General features: G+C 44.9%; 1 protein-coding gene across 1 annotated transcript in view; it reads left to right on the forward strand.

Moving 5' to 3' along the window:
- TMEM92 (transmembrane protein 92) overlaps positions 1 to 23,454 on the forward strand; it is a 69,575-nt gene that overhangs the window by 5,723 nt on the left and 40,398 nt on the right. The window contains exons 2-3 of the mRNA XM_068264573.1: positions 9,490 to 9,509; positions 10,227 to 10,298. Of these exons, the coding sequence (XP_068120674.1) occupies positions 9,490 to 9,509; positions 10,227 to 10,298 (92 nt within the window). The remainder of the gene's footprint in view (positions 1 to 9,489; positions 9,510 to 10,226; positions 10,299 to 23,454) is intronic.

The raw sequence follows: 23,454 nt of genomic DNA on the forward strand, positions 1-23,454 counted from the left end.
AATGAGTTAATTTTTTGTGTAAAAGTAGTCTATTTGTATGTGAAAAATGCTTTAGGGTGTAGTTTTACTATTTGGCCACAAGATGGCAACAGTAACTTTTTGTTTAATGCGACCTCCAATCGTCCTTCCGGACGCTTGGAGGAAGTACTAGGAGGCTGAAAGAGTTTTCTTTTTTTCACAATGATCGCGCTGCTTAGAGGAAAAGCAGCGGATCATTGCGGGGCTTAGATCAACGAACAGGAATGGATTTTCCCGTTCATTGATCTCCGGGTGAGCGGCCAGCAGCGTGATTACGAGCGGGAGTGCGAGCGGGATCGCGGACAGCGGCGGCAGCGGCGGGGGGTGCGTATATCTACGCTCTGGGCGGGGAACTGAAGTCCAAAGGAGTGTAGATATACTGTACCCGGGCGGCGAAGTGGTTAAAGATTATTTTTACATTTCAGTGTTGGACTCCTGCCTTGTAAAAGAGTAACATTTTTTTTTATAAATAGTGATCTGATCTATGCTGACAGCTGTGACTGAATAAAAGGGAACCTGAGATGGGGATTTAAACATAAAAACAAAAAACGGTAGCCACAATCCCTGCCGCTCTCTGCCGCACCTGTGGCCAGCAATGGCTTACTTTTGATTCTGTGACCTCTGGGGTCACGAACGCTGGAAGAGCTGCTCTGTGTGTCTCACACACAAAGCAGCATGCAAGGAGGCGGGGGAGAGGTAGGAGGAGTGGCCTGGGAGAGGCAGAGCTGCCCAATGGCAGCTGGGGCAGTCCTACAGGAACGCTCCCAGTGGGCGTTTAAGGAGGCAATACCTCTCCTTTGTCCCCCCTTGAGATTGTTGACAAACTGCGTGTCACCAAATTCGAGGGCGATAGCGTGGTGGTGGTGGTGGGGGGCAGAGATCAGCGCGGGGGGACACAGACACACGGCATAGAGCAGGGAGCATGCCTCTGTGTGCTATCTGCACCCCTCCCGATCCGCTTCGAGTACACTTTAAGTTCGGCATAGATATTAAACTCCACTGCCAAACCTATTGGTCGTCGGCTATCAGTCTGCTGTCTGTGGCCAAAAAAATAGCTGTGTTGGAATTGTTCCACTGATTTCCCCCGTAGGACAGTGTGTACCATGCATGTGCTGTCCAATCAATTTTCCAATCACTTCTGCAGGAAATCAATTGGAAAATCGATCGAAAATCTGATTGGACCTGTTGGAACTTATCGATTCAACCTGTCGCTCTGATGGGGATCCTTTGGACATGTGCTCTTCTTTGCAGTAGTTCTGCTTACACTGATTCTTATAACTCTGCTCCACCATTTCAACAGCTGTCAGCAGAATTTGTAAAACTGACTAAAAGCGCCCACACACTACTCAATGTTTCTCATTGATTTCCGGCAGAGTCTATTACTCAAATCTGCTAGAAATCGATGCACCAATGTGCTGGCCTGATCGATAATTTGATCGATGACAGTCGATTGAATCCGCCAACCCGACAGAAAGGTCTCAATCGGGGGTGCCTGAGAAAAGCCGGTAGACTGACAGTGCATAGCGTTGCAGTGCATCGAGCAGTGCAGTGCTTTGATAGATACTCAATAGATTTCATGCTGAAATCGATTGGATATGTTCCCGGGAGTGTGTGGAGGGAATTGATCCATCTCTGATCAGACAGGGATCTTTTGGGAAAGTCGGATAGGCATCTGCCAGTGTATGGCCTCCTTAAAGCAGGCCTCAACTCAGAACTTCCTTTTTGCTCTAAAAAGATAAGCAACAGCATAATAACATTTAAAATAAAACATTTGTTTGTTACAGCTTACAGAACTTTTGCAATAAATCTGCAGTGTGTCTACTTCCTGCTTTCATGGAAGCAGACATAGGGCTTCATTCACTAAATAGTGATAACTCAAATATCACACCTTATGAAAAGATATCACACCTTATGAAAAGATATCACACCTTATCAAAGTTATCACACCTTATCAAAGCTATCACACCTTATCAGAGCCGGGACAAGGTCCTACAGCACCCAAGGCTGAGACACCAAAGTGCGCCCCTCCATTCCTCCACCCCAGCCGTCACACACTGATTGCTCTTAGACTAAGAGGCACCCCAGGGCCCTCAACACCTTAATTTCTAATTATCTGGCTTGCAGTCACTGCCATGTATCTCCTTTTCTTATTTCTTTCTGCTTCAAACACAATTAGGAATGACAGCTGAATTAATTGTGCGCCCCCTCCTACAATGCGCCCTGAGGCTGGAGCCTCTCCAGCCTATGCCTCGGCCCAGTCCTGCACCTTATCAAAGTTAACACGCCTTATCAGAGTAGCATAGTGAGCGCTACGAACCCGCAGGGGCTAAGGGCAGGACGAGTGCCATTGCAAATTAGCAGGCATAAGTTCGTAGCGCTCGCTATGCTACTCTGATAAGGCATGTTAACTTTAATAAGGTGTGATATCTTTTCATAAGGTGTGATCTTTGATAAGGTGTGATATTTGAGTTATCTAGGTTAAGTGGATCAAACCCATAGGGTTAACATCCTGTGTTTACATATTAGCTGTATCTGCCAAGGACTGCTGAATTTCTGGGCTGACACAGCTGAGAGATCAAATTACACTTGCAATTACTTCAGGTCCACGCTATTGTAACTAGTGCCAACCTGCTGTAGACTTCTGGGTCATTGTCAAGGTTTGCACTGTGCTCGATAGAATGAAACAAAGGAACAAAAGAGCCTTCAGAACTGCTGTCAACATTAGGAGGCTATGGTAAACATGAGAAAGATATAGTAAACACTGCAAAGTTATAGTAAACATTAGCTCAGATTAATCTTTGACACACAGTCTGCCTCAGTGGAACACTTCAGCCCTTGGCAGAGCATATGTTACATTGCCATACTACACAAAGCATTAAACGTATTACTTATGATGTGTAAACATGCTATACTAAACTCGGCAGAGGTGACCGGATGGGGCTGGCTCTGCTGAGAATCTGTTGCGTCTGTAGCTGTCCCCATCCAGAGCACTGGAACATGCTGCTGGCACAACAATTGGGGAATTGGGGAAATTCGAAGTCTCCGGCAATCCAGGCTCGACAAGCTACATTTATTTACCTTCCCTGGCTCCAGCGGGGGGCGCTGTTGCGGCTCTCAGCACGGAGATAGGCGAACATAGCCGATCTCAGTGGGGTCCGCTCTACTACGCAGGCACAGGAGACTTGCAGGAGACTTGTGCCTGCGCAGTAGAGCGGACCGGCAGCGATCGGCTATTTCCGCCTATCTCCGAGCGTAGAGCCGATACTGCGCCTGCACAATATTTACATCCCCGCTGTTCGGAGGGCCAGAGCGAGACCCCCGTGGGACACAGGAGGACGGGGGAAGTCTCGATAGGATCCGAAGGCTTCCCCCACCCGAGGTGAGTAACCCCCCCCCCATGGGAGCTTTTTCTCGTTACAGGTTTTCTTTAAACAGAAACTATAACTGAATAAATAATTATAAAACTCAGATAACAATATAAAATAAACAATAAACATATTTTTCCTCCCAGTTCAAGCTGAATGCTATGCTATTAGTGATACTATCAGGTTAATGTGTAGGTGGAAGGTTATCATTTGTAATTAGATCACTATTGAGGTAAGCTAGTATTGACAGTAATAACAGTAATTATGGTATTTATAATTCAAGGCATGACATAGTAAGTAAACATAGGCTTCTGAAATTAGCTTTTTGCTGTGCTTAGATGCACTGCCCACATCCAAGCATTCTTCTCCTGCCTAGATACAGGGACTTGTAGATTAGAAGTCAGCAGGGACTTTTTAGCCAAAGGCATTGCAGGCCATTGCCTGGAGTGCCATTGGTCCTCGAGGCGCCATTCTCTTGGATTAAGCTCCATGCCCAAACGAAGCCGTGACCCTGGACACAGCCCTAAAACCCTGACATAATATTCAACAAAAACATGTTTTCCTACAGTACTTTTTAAATGCCATACGGTTATCATATTTGCTTTTGTGCATATGTATTATTATTCATTTAGAAATTACAAGTTCCCAAAGTACATTTTTTTTTGCTCTGAGAGCTGACTTTGCATTTTATACATAACTGTTTTTATTCATCTTGTATTGAAGGCAGAAATGCTTTCTGAGTGTCTGTCTGTGACCAGGAGCTTCTGCACAGTCAGAGAATGTGTCACCTTCCTCACTTGATACAATTAAAGCGGAACTGTAAAGTGTTTTTAAACACATTGTTTCACTTACCTGGGGCTTCCCCAAACCCCCAGCAGCCGTCCTGTCCCACGCCGGTCCTGCCCGAGCCTCCGTTCTCCTGCCATCGTGCCGTCGACTTCTAAGTCGACGCCAGCGCAGCCCTGCCAAGCGTATCTTTTCATCGCGTTCCCCTCTGCAATAGCAGGGGACGCATAGAAAGGATACACGTGGCCCGGCTGCGAAACTGTAAGTAGATGGCGGTGGGAGAACGGTGGCTCGGGCAGGACCGGCGCGGGACAGGACGGCTGCTGGGGGCTTGGGGAAGCCCCAGGTAAGTAAAACAATGTGTTTAAAAACACTTTACAGTTCCGCTTTAAGTAAACACAAGATAACATTATCTCCAGTTCAGATGCATCCAGCTTTCTCTGCAGGGAACGTATAACTCCTGTGTTTAACTAATTGAATGCTGTTTTAGTAAAAAAAAAAAATGGTAGTAGTATATAATATGCTGTAAATAATATTTTAGAGCAAAGAAGAAATGCTGGGTTTCATTCCACTTTAAAAGAATATACTGTGTATATACAGTATATTTTATATACACACATATACTGTATATTACGCGGCTATAATCCTGTTTTATCTGCTCCCGTACAAGACATACGTTGCCAATAAACTGTAAAATATACATGAGCTTCATTGCTTATTCAAGGTACACATTGTTATCTTTACTGTAAGCAATTTATCTTGAAAACTCGCCAGGCATGCGGCATAGGCAAGCTTTCCATATAGGCTGCGGATTACAACACATTCTCTGCGGCCAGCAGTGCTAGTTACCTATTAATAGAAGGAGAGATTGCTATATGCAAACTAAGAGCTTAACCATTATTGCTCAGTATTGTATGTATGGTGTAACATGCTCCTGTCCCATAACTCCAAATCCTTATATACCTTTTAAAGTGGATCTGAGATAAACTTTTACTCATTGCATAGTTGGGTTCCTTTCATATAGTTTATAGGGCATTCCTCAAGCCAAATACTATTTTTTTAATACTCGAATTCCCTATAAACTAAACAAGCCTCGCCCACAGCTCCTTTTGTGCCTTGGCACTCTTAGAGCCAAGTAGCAAGGGCTTATGGGAGCTCAGTCTGGGCTGGAGGAGGAGGTGTTACTAGCCAGAGATTTCAGAGGCAAAGGGGAGGAGGAAGTGTAATGTGACAAAAGGAACATGGCTGCCCTCATTGTATCACAGGAATAAATAATCATAAACTGTTGAAGCTGTTTGCAGCTAGATTTGCTGTGAAAACTATCAAGATTTTAGATAAAATATATAGACAAGTCACTTGTTATAGTTAGTTTTTCATCTCGGATCCGCTTTAAAAGGGAGTCTGAAACAAGGGAGTCTGAACCCCCCCCCCCCCCCCCCAAAAGAGAAAAAAAAGGAAAAAACTATACTAACCTAAGGAAAGGGAAGGCTCTGGGTCCTATAGAGTCTTCAGGATCTCCTCATGGTCTCACCCCCCCCCCCCTCCGTAGGCCGCAGACTCCCCCATGGGTCGTAAACTGTTCTCTTTTGCTTCTGGGGTGCTTCGGCAGTCTTCAGAAGCACTCGGGCTTCCAAAGACAGGCTCCTCCATACTGCGAGGACACTGTGAGGAGAACAAGAAGGCCCTATAGGACCCAGAGCCTTCTCTCTCCTTAGGTATCTATTTTTTTTTTTATTTCCCTTCAGACTCACTTTAAAGCGGAATAAAACCCAGCATTTCATCTTTGCCCTAAAACATTATTTACAGGATATTTAATGCAACCAGCATTTTTTTTTTACTAGACCAGCATTGGAAGGGTTACACACAGAACTTGAAAGTTCAGTGCAGTGAAATGTGGACGCATCTGAACTTGTAGATAATGTTATCTTGTATTTACTTAAATGTATCAAGTGAGGAATGTGACACATTCTCTGACTGTGTAGAAGCAGCTCAACACAGATAGAGAGTCAAAGCATGTCTGCCTTCACTACATAATGAATAAAACCAGTTATTAATACAATGCAAAGTCAGCTCACAAAGCAAAAAACTGTACTTTTGGGAAGCTATAATATCTAAATGAATAATAATACGTATGCACATTGCACAAATGCAAATATGATAACCGTATGGCATAGAAAAAGTAGGAAAACATGTTTTTATTGAATATTATGTCAGGGTTTTAAACCGCTTTAAAGGGACACTATCGATTGTCATGTTGTTGTTTTTATTTCAATTGAGATAGGAAATGTTTGGGAAGTGCTGCTAAGTGTTTGTGTATACATTTGAATCCTTATCTCTCTGTTTACTGTTATCTAATCCCTTTCACACTTTTCTGAGGGCAGTTTGCTGAAATTCTGATGGCAGACTCAGCCATGAGGGGGAGGGGGATTCTCTTCACAGTGCATCTGTTAACTCTGTGTGTGCAGAGAGCTCAGTAAGAGACAGGCAGAGCTTTCTCTCACAGAGAGCAGTGGAAATGTATCCTAATAAGATTTTAAGTGGAAAAGAATCCTTACTACCTTTTCTAAAGCGTGGTACACACTTTCAATTACGATTGGCCAATCACTGGCCAATTTTACCACCTTCATTATGGTGAGCTATGAAAAAATGGCATAATTTCCAGCTTGGCCATGTTATTATCCCAGGGGATTTATGTAACAGTGACGGTCACTTTTGTAATTATATAACATTATGAATATTTTATATGTAGCACCTGCTAGCATATCCATTATTAGCTATAACCTCTGCTAACCTTCGTGACATTGTTGCATTAGTTATATTTCTGGAAGGTCTTGCTTCATATCACAACACATCATTTCAAAGGAATTAAAGTCAGAACTTAAAGAGACTCCGTAACAAAAATTGCATCCTGTTTTTTTATCATCCTACAAGTTCCAAAAGCTATTCTAATGTGTTCTGGCTTACTGCAGCACTTTCTACTATCACCATCTCTGTAATAAATCAACTTATCTCTCTCTTGTCAGACTTGTCAGCCTGTGTCTGGAAGGCTGCCAAGTTCTTCAGTGTTGTGGTTCTGTGATGCATCTCCCCCCTCCTGGCCCCTCTATGCACACTGCCTGTGTATAATGATCTCTTGAGATACAAAAGGAAGGATGTATACAGCCTGCTTGTGTATGAATGTATTTTCTATGTGTGGACATACTGTACATCAACCTACTTCCTGTTTTGGTGGCCATTTTGTTTGTTTATAAACAAACTTTTTAAAACTGTTTTTCACCACTTTTAATGCGGCGAGGAGCGGCGAAATTGTGACAGAGGGTAATAGGAGATGTCCCCTAACGCACTGGTATGTTTACTTTTGTGCGATTTTAACAATACAGATTCTCTTTAAGAAATGTAATTTTCTTTTATAGCCCTTTTGCACTGACAGCGCCCTGGCCTTAAAATCGTATCAGATGCAATTTCTGATGTTAAAGGAATACTGTAGGGGGGTAGGGGTAAAAGGAGTTGAACTTACCCAGGGCTTCTAATGGTCCCCCGCAGACATCCTGTGCCCGCACAGCTGCTCACCGATGCTCCAGGCCCCGCCTCCAGTTCACTTCTGGAATTTCCGACTTTAAAGTCGAAAAACCACTGTGCCTGCATGCTCGTTCCTTGCTCCCGCTGACATCACCAGAAGTGTACTGCGCAGGTGCAGACTGTACTAGGCCTGCGCAATACACTCTAGGTGACGTCAATGGTGGCGAGAACGCGGCCGTGCAGACACAGTGGTTTTCCGTGTTTAAAGTTGGAAATTCCAGAAGTGATCTGGAGGCGGGACTGGAGCATCGGTGAGTGGCTACGCAGGCACAGGATGTCTGTGGGGGGCGGAGCATCAGTGAGCGGCTGTGCGGGCACAGGATGTCTGCGGGGGGGCGGAGCATCGGTGAGTGGCTGCGCGGGCACAGGATGTCTGCAGGGGACCATTAGAGGCCCCGGGTAAGTTCAACTCTTTTTCCCCCAACCCCCCTACAGTATTTCTTTAAGAAAATTGCTGGGCCACCATGATTAATGATGTAATTGTGGTTCTCCGCACCCATTGCTGGGTTCGGACTTGATGCATTTAGGTTGTAGCCTATGGGAGTGCGCAAGCGCAGTGCTATGCAATTAGTGTGTCGCATTCATTGAATTTCTCGATAGAGACAGTCTGCCAGATGTAAAGAATTCCGGCTTGCATGCGCATCATGTGCAGCTTGGAATTCGGCCAATCGAATTCAACAGGAAGTGAATCTGATTGACCCATTTCAAAGCTGCCTAAAATTTGCATGCGAGCTGGAACTATTTGCATCTCATTGACGGTCTCTATATACCTTGAACATCATGGTTGCACAACAGTCACTTTCTTCCATATTCCCACTGCATGTAACAAAAGGGTGAGTGTCTACACTGACTGTGAACGAGCAGGCAGCAGTCAGTTTCTGATGGTCTACGAACTGGTAATATCCTTTGCATGCTCACTGCCCTTCCCTCTCCTCCTCAACTGCAACAGTGACATTTCCCAGACGCCCAACTTCGTATCTGGTCAATGGCATCATCAGGGTACCCACTGCCATCCAAAGCCTTCCTCCTTGGGGACATGGAAGTCTCTCAGCATTGAGGGAAGTGATAATTGGGAGGGTTCCCATGGCAATAGGAATGTGGTCTTGTATAATATGAGGAGGAAACCATCACTGCCTTCCTTTTTCTGGTGGCCCAGGTTGTATTTTTGGACAGTTGGAGTATTATTTTTACCCTTATTTTTATAATGTGTAGTGTAGTTTTAATTTATAATAATTATCTGACTCTGCGATACATTATATGGTAAGTGGCAGGGCCGGGCCGAGGCAGAGGCTGGAGAGGCTCCAGCCTCAGGGCGCAGTGTAGGAGGGGGCGCACAATTCATTCAGCTGTCATTCCCAATTGTGTTTGAAGCAGAAAGTAATAAGAAAAGGGGATACATGACAGTGACTGCAAGTCAGATAACTAGATATTAAGGTGTTGGGGAGGTTGGGGGCCTTGGGGCACCTATTAGTCTAATAGCAATCAGTGTGTGACAGTTGAGGTGAGAGGGATGGAGGGGCACACTTTGGTGTCTCAGCCTTGGGTGCTGGAGGGCCTTGTCCCGCCTCTGGTAAGTGGTGAAGTCACATGGAAATAGTTTTTCTTTAATTTTTTTAAACTAAACCACTGATTTTTGTTCAATGATAACTTTTTGGAGGCTTGTAAAAGTGCTTCTTATAAACTGTTTAATTTTTAACTCAAAAAGTTACCTTGAATTTAACACGTTGTCTCTTCTTTGCAGATGCCGTGTCGCGTCACTGAGTAAGTTTCATTTTATACCGCTTTTATCTTGTATTTTATAGATTGGCAGTGTTGTCAACTCATCCCTTTAACTTCCTAATGACCGCGTCACGCCGATGGGCGCGAACGTGGTGGTTCCTAAAAGGACCGCCTAACGCCGATTGGCGTCAGGTCCTGGGGGAGTGTTTTGCCGGAGATCGTCACTAGGAGACTGTTAGAAGGCAAAACCGCAGTCTATTTACATGGTAGAGCACTGCGATCTATGGCAGCGATGTACTGGGGACAGCCGTGTGACATGGCTGTCCCCCTGGCAGGCTTAGGAGTGATCCGCTGTCATAGGCTGAAGCCTATGACAGCCGATCACTGTCATTGGCTAGTGCGGGGAGGGAAGGCGGGGTTAATAGGGGTCGAATCCTGACTCCTGCGGGCAACTTTGTGTGTATGAGATGTAGGTTGGCTAGACTGTTAACTAAGAAAGGTGGATAAGTTGTACATAAAACTGTCTGGGTATCTCCTTCACTTATTTTTTTTTAGAACTGAATATGTTCTTCAAGGGTGATTAAACATCCTCCACTTACAGCTGCCTTGTTTTTTTTCTCCTGTGGCTTTTAATAGAACATTAGAAATGATATAAGCACTTGATTGTGCAACAGCGCACACAGCTGAATCATGATATGACAATCGGGTAGTTTGTTATGTGATTGTCGGTGTTAATGATCACCTCTGTGTCCTGTGTAGGTGTCTGGATGGCTCCTCCTGCTGTGAGTCGCAGAGCGATCACAAGGTCTACCTGGACTACAGCTGGTATGGGTAAGTCTCCTCCAGAGCTCGGACTTCCTGTGTACTCTGGCCTAAGTGGTAATCAAGTGCTGAATCACAGATGACAGCAGTGCAGTCGTCACCCAGGCATGGGGTATCTGGTAATATTAGCCTGCCATTGATAAAGGCAAATTATTCACCATGAACCTGGCACAGGACGAACGCTAAGAACACCACAGACATGTTTAAAAATAGCCCTAACAGCACTTATCTAATAACAGGGGTGTAACTAGAAATCACTGGGCCACTTTGCGAAACTTTGGATGGGGACCCCTCCCTAGTCCCTACCCTACTTCTCCAGCACCACTACAGTACACTACAGTACACAGCACTTGGGGAGGGAAACAGTAAATTCGGGCGCCTGAGGCTAGTGGACAAATCGGGCGCCGCCATTCACTCCTATAATAAATATCGTTTAATGGGCGCCCGATAGGAAAAAAGGGCGCCGGAGAAAACTAACGTTTTAAAAGCGGCGCCCGGAGACTTAATGTTTTATTACTGTTTCTCATGATTACACATTATTTAATGATTTATACATTTTTAAATATTATTTTTAAACGAAAAACAGTACTTTTTTTTTTTTTTTTACATCATTTTTAAACGAAAAAACCAACAGAGGGGTCTTAGGTTTAGGCACCAACAGGGGGGTCTTAGGTTTAGGCACCAACAGGGGGTTTTAGGTTTAGCCACCAACAGGGGGGTCTTAGGTTTAGGCACCAACAGGGGGGTCTTAGGTTTAGGCACCAACAGGGGGGTCTTAGGTTTAGGCACTAACAGGGGGGTCTTAAGGCTCATACACACATCAGACCATGGTCTTTGGAAAATGAAAGATCACAGACCAGTTTTACCCCCTTCCATGTAGTATGAGAGCCATACCTACACAGTCTATTCTATGGAGCTGAACTCCCCATCAGAAAAAAAACTTTGCAAGATGCTGCACACACAGATGCTGTACAGACACAAAAGATCAGTAGCTGCAAAAGATCTGTTCCTGCCAAAAATCCAACCCTGCAAATTGCAATGATAGTCTGTGAGATCTGCAGATCATCATACACACATGATTTAACTGACAGATCTGCAGATCTGAAAATCCAACCTGGTGGATCTAATCTGCAGATGAATGTCAGTTAAATCATGTGTGTACGATGATCTGCAGTTCTCATAGACTATCATTGCAATTTGCAGGGTTGGATTTTTGGCAGGAACAGATCTTTTGCAGCTACAGATCTTTTGTGTCTGTACAGCATCTGTGTGTGCAGCATCTTGCAAAGTTTTTTTTCTGATGGGGAGTTCAGCTCCATAGAATAGACTGTGTAGAGTATGGCTCTCATACTACATGGAAGGGGGTAAAACAGATCTGTGATCTTTCATTTTCAAAAGACTATGGTCTGATGTGTGTATGAGCCTTTAGGTTTAGGCACCAACAGGGGGGTCTTAGGCCCCATACACACATCAGACCATAGTCTTTTGAAAATGAAAGATCACAGACCAATCTTACCACCCTTCATGTAATATGAGAGCCATACTCTACACAGTCTATTCTATGGAGCTGCACTCCCCATCAGAAAAAATCTTTGCAAGATGCTGCACACAAACATGCTGTACAGACACAAAAGATCAGTAGCTGCAAAAGATCTGTTCCTGCTAAAAATCCATTCCTGCAAATTGCAATGATAGTCTATGAGGTCTGCAGATCATCATACACACATGATTTAACTGACATTCATCTGCAGATCAGATCCACCAGGATGGATTTTCAGATCTGCGGATCTGCAGATGAATGTCAGTTAAATCATGTGTGTATGATGATCTGCAGATCTCATAGACTATCATTGCAATTTGCAGGAATGTTTTTTTGGCAGGAACAGATCTTTTGCAGATACTGATCTTTTGTGTCTGTACTGCATCTGTGAGTGCAGCATCTTGCAAAGATTTTTTTCTGATGTGGAGTTCAGCTCCATAGAAAAGACTGTGTAGAGTATGGCTCTCATACTACATGAAGGGTGGTAAGATTGGTCTGTGATCTTTCATTTTCCAAAGACTATAGTCTGATGTGTGTATGAGCCTCTAGGTTTAGGCACTAACAGGGGGGTCTAGGGGTTAGGGGTAGGTACAGGGAGGGTTACTTAGTAAAACATTTTTTAAACGTTATTATACGTTTCACTATTTAAACGAAAGATTAACGTTTTTACAATTGCCGATTTAATGCACATTATTTAATGATTTATAACTTTAAAAAACATTAATTTTAAACGAAATACAGTACAATACAATTTTAAACGTTATCCATGCTTATCGTTAAAAACCCGGCGCCCTTTTTTCCCAGCGCCCCTTTTTAACGTACGCCTTGGGGAGGGGTAGAGAAGTTGGGGGCAGGGCACTGTACATAAGATCCTGCTGCACACTGAATAGGTACCGTCTACAAATCTTTGTCTGCAAAACTTTGTATGATTCCTTCTCAGTGGCTGAGCAGATGCAGTCATTAGAACAATTGTGCAGAGAGCAGAACTTTTTTTTTTTGCTCTCCCTGCCATTAGTTGTCAATCCCTCAGGACAGGGAAAAGAAACTCCCCCCTCCCCAACAGGGCCCCCTGTGGCTTCCGTGGCCCCCTGCAGCTGCATCCCTTGCAGGGTCTATTGTTACGCCCCTGTCTAATAACAAAGAGAGCTATATAATACTTATCCATGTTTGTGTTGGTCATTACTGCTGCTTTATTACTATTGCCTGAAATAAGGAACCACGTAGGGAGGGATTTCATGCTGAAATCGATCGGGGATCGTCCCGTGGTGTATGGCCAGGCAGCAGATCTCTCTCTCCGATCAGATTAGATCAGAGAGAGATCTGTCTCTTGGTTGATCTGCCCATACATCGTCCTCACAATAAACCCCATTGGTCAGTATAAATAATGCATACCAGCTTGAATAACAATAATCCTATTGCCGCATATGGCCTCGATTCATAAAGCAAAATTACCGAGCAGTGAGGTAAATTATCGACTTCAGCGGTGAACTCCTCCAGCACATTTCAGGAAATGTCTTTTCATAAAAGATTAGAGCAGGCGGTATTGACACTGAGAATACTGCCTGCTGTGAGGAGGTGATAACACTGATAAGGCGGTATTGACACTGAGAATACTGCCTGCTGTGAGGAGGTGATAACACTGATAACATTGTGATAAGAGAGCAGGACTGGGTAAAAAGCCAGCAGCAGAGCATCTGAACAAACAAGGCTTAACTGAATACCCCAGACTGTGTTTTTAACCTCTTGGGTACCTGTTTTCAACCTCTTGGGTACCTGTTTTCATATGTTTTTTTACATCAGAAAGCCTGCATGTGTGAAGTTTCTTGAAGTTCTTCTAAGCTGTGGCAATTAAATAGATTGTTTAGAAAGACTAATAGACAGATACAGAGCAGATTCAGAGCAAGCAGTGGCAGTATAACCAAACATGCACATCTAAAGGGAAGTTGGGGATGCCCCTTTTATTGTAATGCTGTCTCTGCACAGAGAACAGGAATGTAACAAATCTGCCAGCTACTCATTAATGTAACAACTCAGCCAGCTTACATTCCTCATACCGACAGCTCAGTTCGGAAAATCCCCGCATTTTTACCGCAAAGCCTTTTATGAATCGAGGCCATAGTCACCCCCCTAACGGGTAGTTAACTTTATGTCCGTCAGTGTGGTTACAAATCATAGCAATGTGGCCAATCATTCAAAATAGTGTATATACATACAGGTGCATGGCCAATTACAAGTCAGTAACGATGTGTAATTGGTAATTACTGACGTGTAATTGGCCTTGCGCTTGTATGTTATATGAGCAGTTCCCCATCAGGTCCTCTAATTTACATGCATGATCCGATTGGTTGATTTGTTGTACTGTATTTACACCTGTGTGTGTGCTGTGAATTTAATTTAAAACTGTGCAACTTGATAAAGGGCAGGAGCCCGAAACAGTGTTTGTCGCCGCCCTGTAATACTTTTTATGTATTTTTAAATTAATTAACCACTTGACCACTGAGGGTTTTTCCCCTTTTAGGACCAGAGCAATTTTCACCTGTCAGCGCTCCTCCCATTCTTTCGGCAATAACTTAATCACTACTAATCACAACGACATGATCTATATATTGTTTTTGTTTTTTTTTACTACCAATTAGGCTTTATTTGGGAGTTACATTATGCTAAGAATTATTTTATTCTAAACACATTTTTATTGGAATAATAAGAAAAAAAATGTAAAAAATTAATTATTTCTTAGTTTTCGGCCATTATAGTGTTAAAAGGAAACGTTCTACTGTGGATAAAACCCGCACATTTTATTTGCCCATTTGTCCTGGTCATTGCAACGTTTAAAAATTTTCCCCAGTACAATGTATGGCACCAATATTTTATTTGGAAATAAAGGTGCAGTTTTTTCAGTTTTGCGTCCATCACTATTTATAAGCCTGCAAATTACAAAATAACAGTTGTATACCCCCTTGACATAGATATAATAAAAAAGTTATTTATATATAGTTATATATATATATATATATATAATGTTTGGGTACTATGGTGGAGTGTGGGAGGGAAAAAGTTAATTTTGAAATGTAAGTGTAGGTGTTTTTATTAAATAAAATGTGTTGTGATGTAGTTTTACTATTTGGCCACAAGATGCCCTCAGTAATTTTTTCCGATTCGCGTCCGTAAGGATGTGAATTGGAAATAATGCGTGGCAGTGTAACAGCCGGAAGATACAATGACGCAGGCATCTAATAGATCGGGGACTAAGATTTATGAATGGGAACTGCGTTGCCATTCATTCATGTCCCCGCTAACTGGCGGTAATGGCTGCATGGGCGGCGGCCGCCCATTCCCATTGACTAACTTTCACGGCCCTGGGACCTCAAATGAAGTTTCCCAGGGTGTGATTATACTGCACCTGGGGCAGTAAGTGGTTAAAAAAAGTAAGATATTTCATTATAAGGTGGTGCGGACTCTTATGATTGCTGAGCTTGAATGTTTCGGTGATACCCAGGAAGTGAGCCCTGCAGACCTAACCACATGGTGGGGTGGCCAGGAGATGGCGTTTCTGCTTTTAAAGTGTCCTTGTTTCTTGACTCAAAAAGTTGGAAGGAGTGCCATAGGCTTCAGTGCTACAGCACCTGTGGCGGAAGCTCTCCAGTAACAAGTGCCTAGGTGCATGTGGTGATGGTGGCAATGCCGGGTGTCTGGTATGCTCAGGCCTCTCCCTGGTGCTTGTAGTGCTGATGCTGGGTGTCAGGATGCTCAGGCCTCTCTCTGGTGCATGTGGTGGCCATAGTGCCGGGTGTGAGGATGCTCAGGCCTCTCCCTGGTGCATGTGGTGGCCATAGTGCCGGGTGTGAGGATGCTCAGGCCTCTCTGGTGCATGTGGTGGCAGTAGTGCTGGGTGGCAGGGTGCTCAGGCCTCTCTGGTGCATGTGGTGGCAGTAGTGCTGGGTGGCAGGGTGCTCAGGCCTCTCTGGTGCATGTGGTGGCAGTAGTGCTGGGTGTGAGGATGCTCAGGCCTCTCCCTGGTGCATGTGGTGGCGGTAGTGCCGGGTGTGAGGATGCTCAGGCCTCTCTGGTGCATGTGGTGGCGGTAGTGCTGGGTGTGAGGATGCTTAGACCTCTCTGGTGCATGTGGTGGTGGTAGTGCTGGGTGTGAGGATGCTCAGGCCTCTCTCTGGTGCATGTGGTGGCGGTAGTGCCGGGTGTGAGGATGCTCAGGCCTCTCTGGTGCATGTGGTGGCGGTAGTGCTGGGTGGTAGGGTGCTCAGGCCTCTCTCTGGTGCATGTGGTGGCGGTAGTGCTGGGTGTGAGGATGCTTAGACCTCTCTGGTGCATGTGGTGGTGGTAGTGCTGGGTGTGAGGATGCTCAGGCCTCTCTCTGGTGCATGTGGTGGCGGTAGTGCCGGGTGTGAGGATGCTCAGGCCTCTCTGGTGCATGTGGTGGCGGTAGTGCTGGGTGGTAGGGTGCTCAGGCCTCTCTCTGGTGCATGTGGTGGCAGGATGCTCAGGCCTCTCTGATGTGTGTAGTTGTGGTAGTGCCGGTTTACAGGATGTGCCATAGTAGCATAGTAGATGTGTAGATGGCACACAGGCCATGGTCTTATGGCCCATACTCACGGGCTACAATTGTCGCTGCAACCACGTGGCACACGCGTGTTGTGGTGACAGGTCGCCCGTGAGTATGGCGCGCGCGCCCCGAACCGTCGCTCGTTGCTGCTGTCGCCAGGCGATTGTCGCGGTCAATCGCCTGCCGACAGTTGCCGCCGCAACTTCGCCACAACTGTCTCTAGTCCGCGTGTGTATGCGGACTAGCGACAGCAACCAATAAGCACTGCATGGAGCTTCTGGCGGGGGGGAGGAAGGTCAGCGACAGCTTCCGTCGCACCACTAATCCCTCTTCCGCAGTGAATATGCGGAGGGACCCGGCGACAAGCCTTTGCCGATCTGTCGCGCACACGCTCCCGTGTGCTAGCGACAAGCTACATTTGTAGCTCATGAGTGTGGGCCATTAGTCATCAGAGGACAAGCGAGTGCTCAGTTTCATAATAATGACAAAGACTTAATGGAAAAATATACAAAAATAACCTATCACTGATGACTTCACAGACTGACTGGAATGACATCTGTGGCATTATTGTCGTTTTGATTATATGTTTTGTATGCAGCACCTTCCTGAGTCACCGTCACTGAGCTGTATCAGCTGAACAGGTTTTACAGAAATACCAACAGGCTAGCGGTTAATTAATACTCAGGAGACTTTCACTAAGTGTCAGGTGGTTACCCAGCCTTGTGTTCTCTGAGCATGACAGTCACATCTGCTGGTGAGACTATAATCACTGCTATTCTGGGAAATACGACTTTCTATTAGGCTGGAGACAGCGGTTTCAGGTGAGATCACAGGAGGTCTTTTGAGGGTGCAGTTTTCTTAAAGGACACCCGAAGTGAAAATAAACTTCTGAAATGAAGGATTGTATCTATCTTTCTTCTCCTAAAAATGACTTTTTAAGAGATTGCACAGTTTTATTTTATGCTTAAATCTACTTTTTAAGTTTTAACTGTTTTATTGTTTTTGCTCAATGACACGTTCATTGACGTATGCCAGAGCTAAAATGTAAGAACTATTGAACCTTTTTATCTCTTTCCTGCTCTCAGAAGCCATTTTCTGCTAGGAAAGTGTTTTATAGTTGGAATTTCTTATCAGCGAGGGTCGCACTGTAGTCACTTCCTGTCCGAGTCAGGATTGAGTCACTTACATACCTGATATTTAACTCTTTCAGGCAGAGAAAGAAAAAAAGGAACACAGCATAGTTATTAGTGTGCTTGGCACTGTACATACCTATGTCTATCTCATTATGTCACACGTCACTTCGGGTATCATTTAACCACTTTAGGATCCTTGCTACGCATATCCACGCCCAGGGCCGGCCCGCCCATGAGGCGGGGTGAAACTTTTGCCTCAGGCGGCACTTCTGGGGGGGCGGCACCCGCCCGTCCATGTGTGTGGGGGGCCGCCCGAGCTGGAGGGGATAGCGGGCAGGAAGGGGGTATTGGGCCTAGCGGCGGGGAGGGGGGTCGGACCCCCCCCTCCCTCGCCTGGGTCCCCCGTCCTCCGCTCCCCTCCAGCTTTAAAAGTGAAGTCGCTGGCTGCAGCTATGTGTAAGAGGCAACGGGCGGGGATTACTCATCTCTTCCTCGTTCCAGGTCAGCGTGCGCTCCACTGACGTCACTTCCTGCTACGCCGCAGGAAGTGACGTCAGTGGAGCGCACGCTGACCTGGAACGAGTAAAAGGTGAGTAGTCCCCGCCCGTTGCCTCTTACACATAGCTGCAGCCACTAGCCAGCGACTTCACTTTTAAAGCTGGAGGGGAGCGGAGGACGGGGGACCCCGCCGCTAGGCCCAATACCCCCTTCCTGCCCGCTATCCCCTCCAGCTCGGGCGGCGCCCCACACCCACGGCTTGGGGGGGGGGGGGGGGGCGGCGGCGGCGATTTCTTTGAAAATTGCCTCAGGCGGCAAAAAGTCTAGGGCCGGGCCTGTCCACGCCCCTTTAAAGTACACATGGGGATCAGGACGGTAGATATGCGTACTGCTGCCTTACCATCACGTTCACGATCCCTGCGCTGTTTACCGTCGATCCACCATCGCAGTCCCCTCTTTCTGTAATCAGGATGTGAGAATCTTTTGATTCTCAATCCCGATCACCGTTCCGTGTCTTCGGAGAGCTTGTAAATGTCATACAAGCTTTCAGACCCGACACTTCCGTGTTCGGCTGTGTTCTATTAATATAAACACGGTCTCAGTAGCACCATCTTGTGGCCAAAAAGTAAAATACACCTATTTATGCCACTATACTGTTTTACGTACAAAGTTTATTTTTTCTTTTTTATTTTATTACTTTTAACCCCTTTCAACCCTGCCCCACAGTTATAGAAATAAAACACTTGTTAAAAAAAAAAATAAAAAAAAATTACATCATTTTTTTTTTTTTTACATAAATAGTTACCTTAGGGACTTTTCTAATACGGATGTCATGAGAGTATATCACTGTTAATTTTGCAAAAAAAAGTTCTTGTAATAAGTGAAAAAGTATTAAAAATCCCTAAATGGAAAAATGCTCCTTCATTTCCAGTTAAAATATTATCACCATACATTGTACTAGGGACACAATTTAAACGTTGTAATAAACCAGACAAATGGGCAAATAAGATGTGTGGGTTTTATGTACCAAAGCACATTTTATTTTACAACTATAATGGCTGAAAACTAAGAATCATTTTTTTCTTTTTTTCCTTATTATTCCTTTTACAATGCATATAAAATAAAATAATTCATAGCAAAAACTACCACCCAAAGAAAGCCTAATTTGTGGCGAAAAAAAACCTATATATTATTATTATTATTATTTATTTATTTATAAAGCGCCAACATATTCCGTGGCGCTGTACAATGTAAGAAAACAAACAAGGGATACATAATGATACAGACAATGATATACATGGAAATATGAACACTGATACAAGATACAGCACTGCTGATTACAATTTGATTTAACAGGATGACTAAAATGTATAAATTTCTAACAGTGTGCAAGCAATTGAATTAATAACATTCCATGACACAAAAGGGTGAGAGCCCTGCCCTTGCGAGCTTACAATCTAAAGGAATGGGGTGGAAACAAGAGGTGGGGGAAGTATACAGTATATGTACAGGCAGTGCGTAATTAGGTTATTTAGTGGGTGCATGGCCTAAGCTAGAGAATATGCTTGTCGGAAAAGGTGGGTTTTGAGGGAGCGTTTAAAGATTTCAAAGGTGGGAGAGTGGCGGATGTGTTGTGGAAGGGCATTCCAGAGGAGGGGTGAGGCACGTGAGAAGTCTTGTACACGTGAATGTGAGGAGGTGATTGTAGAAGAGGATAGAAGAAGCTCATGTGCAGATCTGAGATTGCGGTTGGGTTGGTATCTGGAGACTAGTGAGGAGATGTACAGGGGAGAGAGATTGTGGAGAGCTTTGTAGGTTATGGTTAAGAGTTTGAACTGAATCCTCTCATTAATTGGTAGCCAGTGAAGAGCTTGACAGAGAGGGTCAGCAGAGGAAGAGCGAGAGGAGAGATGAATGAGTCGAGCAGCAGAGTTCAGTACAGAATTGAGCGGTGATAGTCGGTTAGTTGGAAGTCCACCAAGCAATATATTGCAATAGTCCAATCGAGATATAATAAGAGCATGTACTAACATTTTGGTTGTGTCATGGGAGAGAAAAGGTCGGATACGTGCTATGTTTTTCAGTTGGAAATGGCAGGAGCTGGTTAGGGAGTTAATGTGAGGAGTAAATGAGAGAGAAGAATCAAATATTACCCCCAGGCACCGTGCTTTGGGAACTGATGTTATAGACGTGTTGTTAACATTTATTGTAATATCAGGCAAAGGGGTGGACAGGGATGGTGGAAAGAGTATTAGTTCAGTTTTATTCATATTGAGTTTTAAGAAGCGAGAGGACATGAAAGAGGAGATAGCGGACAGGCAGTCGGGAACCCGTGTGAGGAGGGAGTTAAGGTCTGGGGCCGAGAGGTACAGTTGTGTATCGTCTGCATATAGGTGGTATTGGAAACCGAATGAGCTGATTAAGTTACCAAGACCGTGCATGTAGATGGAGAAGAGGAGGGGACCGAGGACAGAGCCTTGAGGTGCCCCTACAGACAGAGGATGTGAAGAGGAGGCCTGATCTGAATAGGAAACAGTGAAAGACCTTCCAGACAGGTAGGAAGATATCCAGGAGAGAGAGAGGTCCTTTATTCCTATAGATGAAAGGATCTGTAGGAGTAGAGTGTGGTCGACAGTGTCGAATGCTGATGACAGATCTAGAAGGATGAGTATGGAATAATAGCCTTTGGATTTAGCTGTGAGGAGATCATTAGCTACTTTGGTGAGTGCTGTTTCTGTGGAGTGGTTTGGCCGGAAGCCAGATTGGAACTGATCGAGCAAGGAATTTGCAGATAAATACTGACTTAGTTCAGCATGGATGTGGCGTTCAAGTAATTTAGATGCAAATGGAAGAAGTGACACTGGGCGGTAGTTAGCAAGTTCGGTGGGGTCTAGAGATGGTTTTTTAAGTAGTGGTGTTACAACAGCCCTCTTGAGTGAGGATGGAAAAATTCCGGAGGAGAGGGATAGGTTAAACAGCGATGTTAGGGCAGGGATGAGGGATGTGGATAGCTGTGGAATGAGATGTGATGGGATAGGATCCAAAGAACAGGTGGTTAGATGGGATTTGGAGATAAGGGAAGAGAGCGAATGTTCAGAGAGTGGAGAGAAACTGGAAAGAGAGCAGTCAACAAGAGGAGTGGAGATGGAGTTTGATGTCTGCGTGGAAAACACACTACGGATTTTTGCAATTTTATCTGTAAAGTATGTTGCAAATTTTTCAGCTGATAAGCATGAAGAAGGAGGAGGAGGGGGTGGACGGAGAAGGGAGTTGAAAGTACTGAACAGGCGCTTTGGATTGTGCAAGTGGGAGGATATGAGGGAGGAGAAGTATGATTGTTTTGCAGAAGAGAGAGCGGTTTTAAACTTGTTCAACTCTTTTTTGTAAGTAATGAAATCCTCATTAGTATTAGTTTTTCTCCAACGGCGTTCAGCTACCCTAGAGCACCCCTTTAGCTGGTTAGTAGCTTTGGTCAGCCAGGGTTGGCGACTGACACGGTGCGGGCGGACATTGGTGAGGGGTGCGATTTCATCCATGACGTGCGTGATTGAGCAATGATAGTGTGCAGCTGCTGAGTCAGGGTCAGTGAATGGTTGTGTGAGGAGAGGTGCCAAGGCATCAGAGACAGATTGCATGTCTATGTTGCGGTAGTTCCTGCGTGTATATGAGCGTGCTTGAGGCAGGGTGGTAGGAAGAGAGGAGGAGAGAGAGAAGTTTAGTAGGTTATGATCAGAGAGCGGGAGAGGAGAATTAGTGAAATCAGTGATAGAACAGAGACGAGTGAATATGAGGTCAAGTGTATGACCATTAGAGTGAGTTGGAGCAGTGGACCACTGAGATAGGCCGTAGGAGGAAGTAAGTGACAGAAGTTTAGTGGCGGCAGAATTGTTGGTGTCAACATGAATGTTAAAGTCGCCCATAATGATGGTAGGGATATCGGAGGACAGGAACTGGAGGAGCCATGCAGAGAAGTGATCTAGGAAGAAGGAAGGAGGGCCAGGAGGGCGGTAGATTATTGCGATCTGGAGGTTAGAGGGAGAGTATAGACGGACTGCATGGACTTCAAAGGAAGGTAGAGAAAGAGAAGGAATGGGGGTGAGTGGCTTGAAGGAGCATCTATCAGAGAAAAGAATGCCCACACCACCGCCATGTTTATTCCCACTTCTAGGCGTGTGACTAAAGTGGAATCCCCCATAAGAGAGGGCGGCAGGTGAGACCGTGTCAGAAGGCGTCAGCCATGTTTCTGTGACCCCAAAGAAGGTGAAGGCGTTGGAATTGAAAAGGTCATGGATGAAAGGAAGTTTGTTGCAGACTGAGCGGGCATTCCAGAGAGCAGCAGAGATAGGTGGGGGAGGAGGGGGGAGAAGAGGAATATTAATAAGGTTGTGGCAGTTTCGGTGTGCATGTGGTTGGCTGTTAGCAGTGCGATTAGTGTGCAAGAGTGAGGAGCGAACCGGCAGAGAGGGTCCGGGGTTTGGTGAAATGTCACCTGCAGCAAGGAGTAATAGGAGGCAGAGAGAGCGAAGGATAGGGTGGGATTTAGATTTATGGGTAGTTGGAGTATGAAATGTATAGCGCGGTTGTATAAATAAGAAAGTTTCGTGGGAAGCAACCTGTGGAGATGATAAAAGAGAGGGAGAAATGTAGAGCGTGTTGCTGACAGCAGGAGGATGCAGTGAGTGTACAGATTTGAGAATAGCAGGGTAAAGCAGGCTAATCATGAAGAGCAGAGACAACATTATTGCACTAACCGTGAATCAGATTGCTAAAGTCTTGTGTCTGTTCCTTCTGGTCTCTTCTGGCTTAATTCTGGTGTAATTCGGTCGTTCTCTTTGTACTTAGAAACCGGTGTACTTTGAAATACCGGTGCATAAATCGACCAAGGTCTAATCGACTGAGAGTTGCATTTATATAGTAAGCCTGATAAGCCTATGCTTAGCAGGCCTGATTGTAGCCTGACTGATGCAGGTGAGGGAATGAGAGCTCAGCCTGTAGCAGATCACAGTAACTCAGGTAATTAAGCAGGAAGCTGCTTGATTGTCTATAGGTGTTGGGGCCAAATTAGCATGCAGCCAGAGGAGAGCAGACTAATTCATGGAATATACAAAGCCAGTCACTTAGCTATAGTAAAATGCAAAGTATTACAGAACTTCAGAATATTCACAGATTGCAGTAAAATCGATAGTTCAAATAAGCGCAGATCATACCATAAGAGTTAGATTGCGTTCACAGAAGGATTGCAGTAAAATCGATAGTTCAAATAAGCGCAGATCATACCATAAGAGTTAGATTGCGTTCACAGAAGGATTGCAGTAAAATCGATAGTTCAAATAAGCGCAGATCATACCATAAGAGTTAGATTGCGTTCACAGAAGGATTGCAGTAAAATCGATAGTTCAAATAAGCGCAGATCATACCATAAGAGTTAGATTGCGT

Source organism: Hyperolius riggenbachi, chromosome 12 (genome assembly GCF_040937935.1).
Source record: "Hyperolius riggenbachi isolate aHypRig1 chromosome 12, aHypRig1.pri, whole genome shotgun sequence".
In the NCBI taxonomy this organism is placed as follows: domain Eukaryota; kingdom Metazoa; phylum Chordata; class Amphibia; order Anura; family Hyperoliidae; genus Hyperolius; species Hyperolius riggenbachi.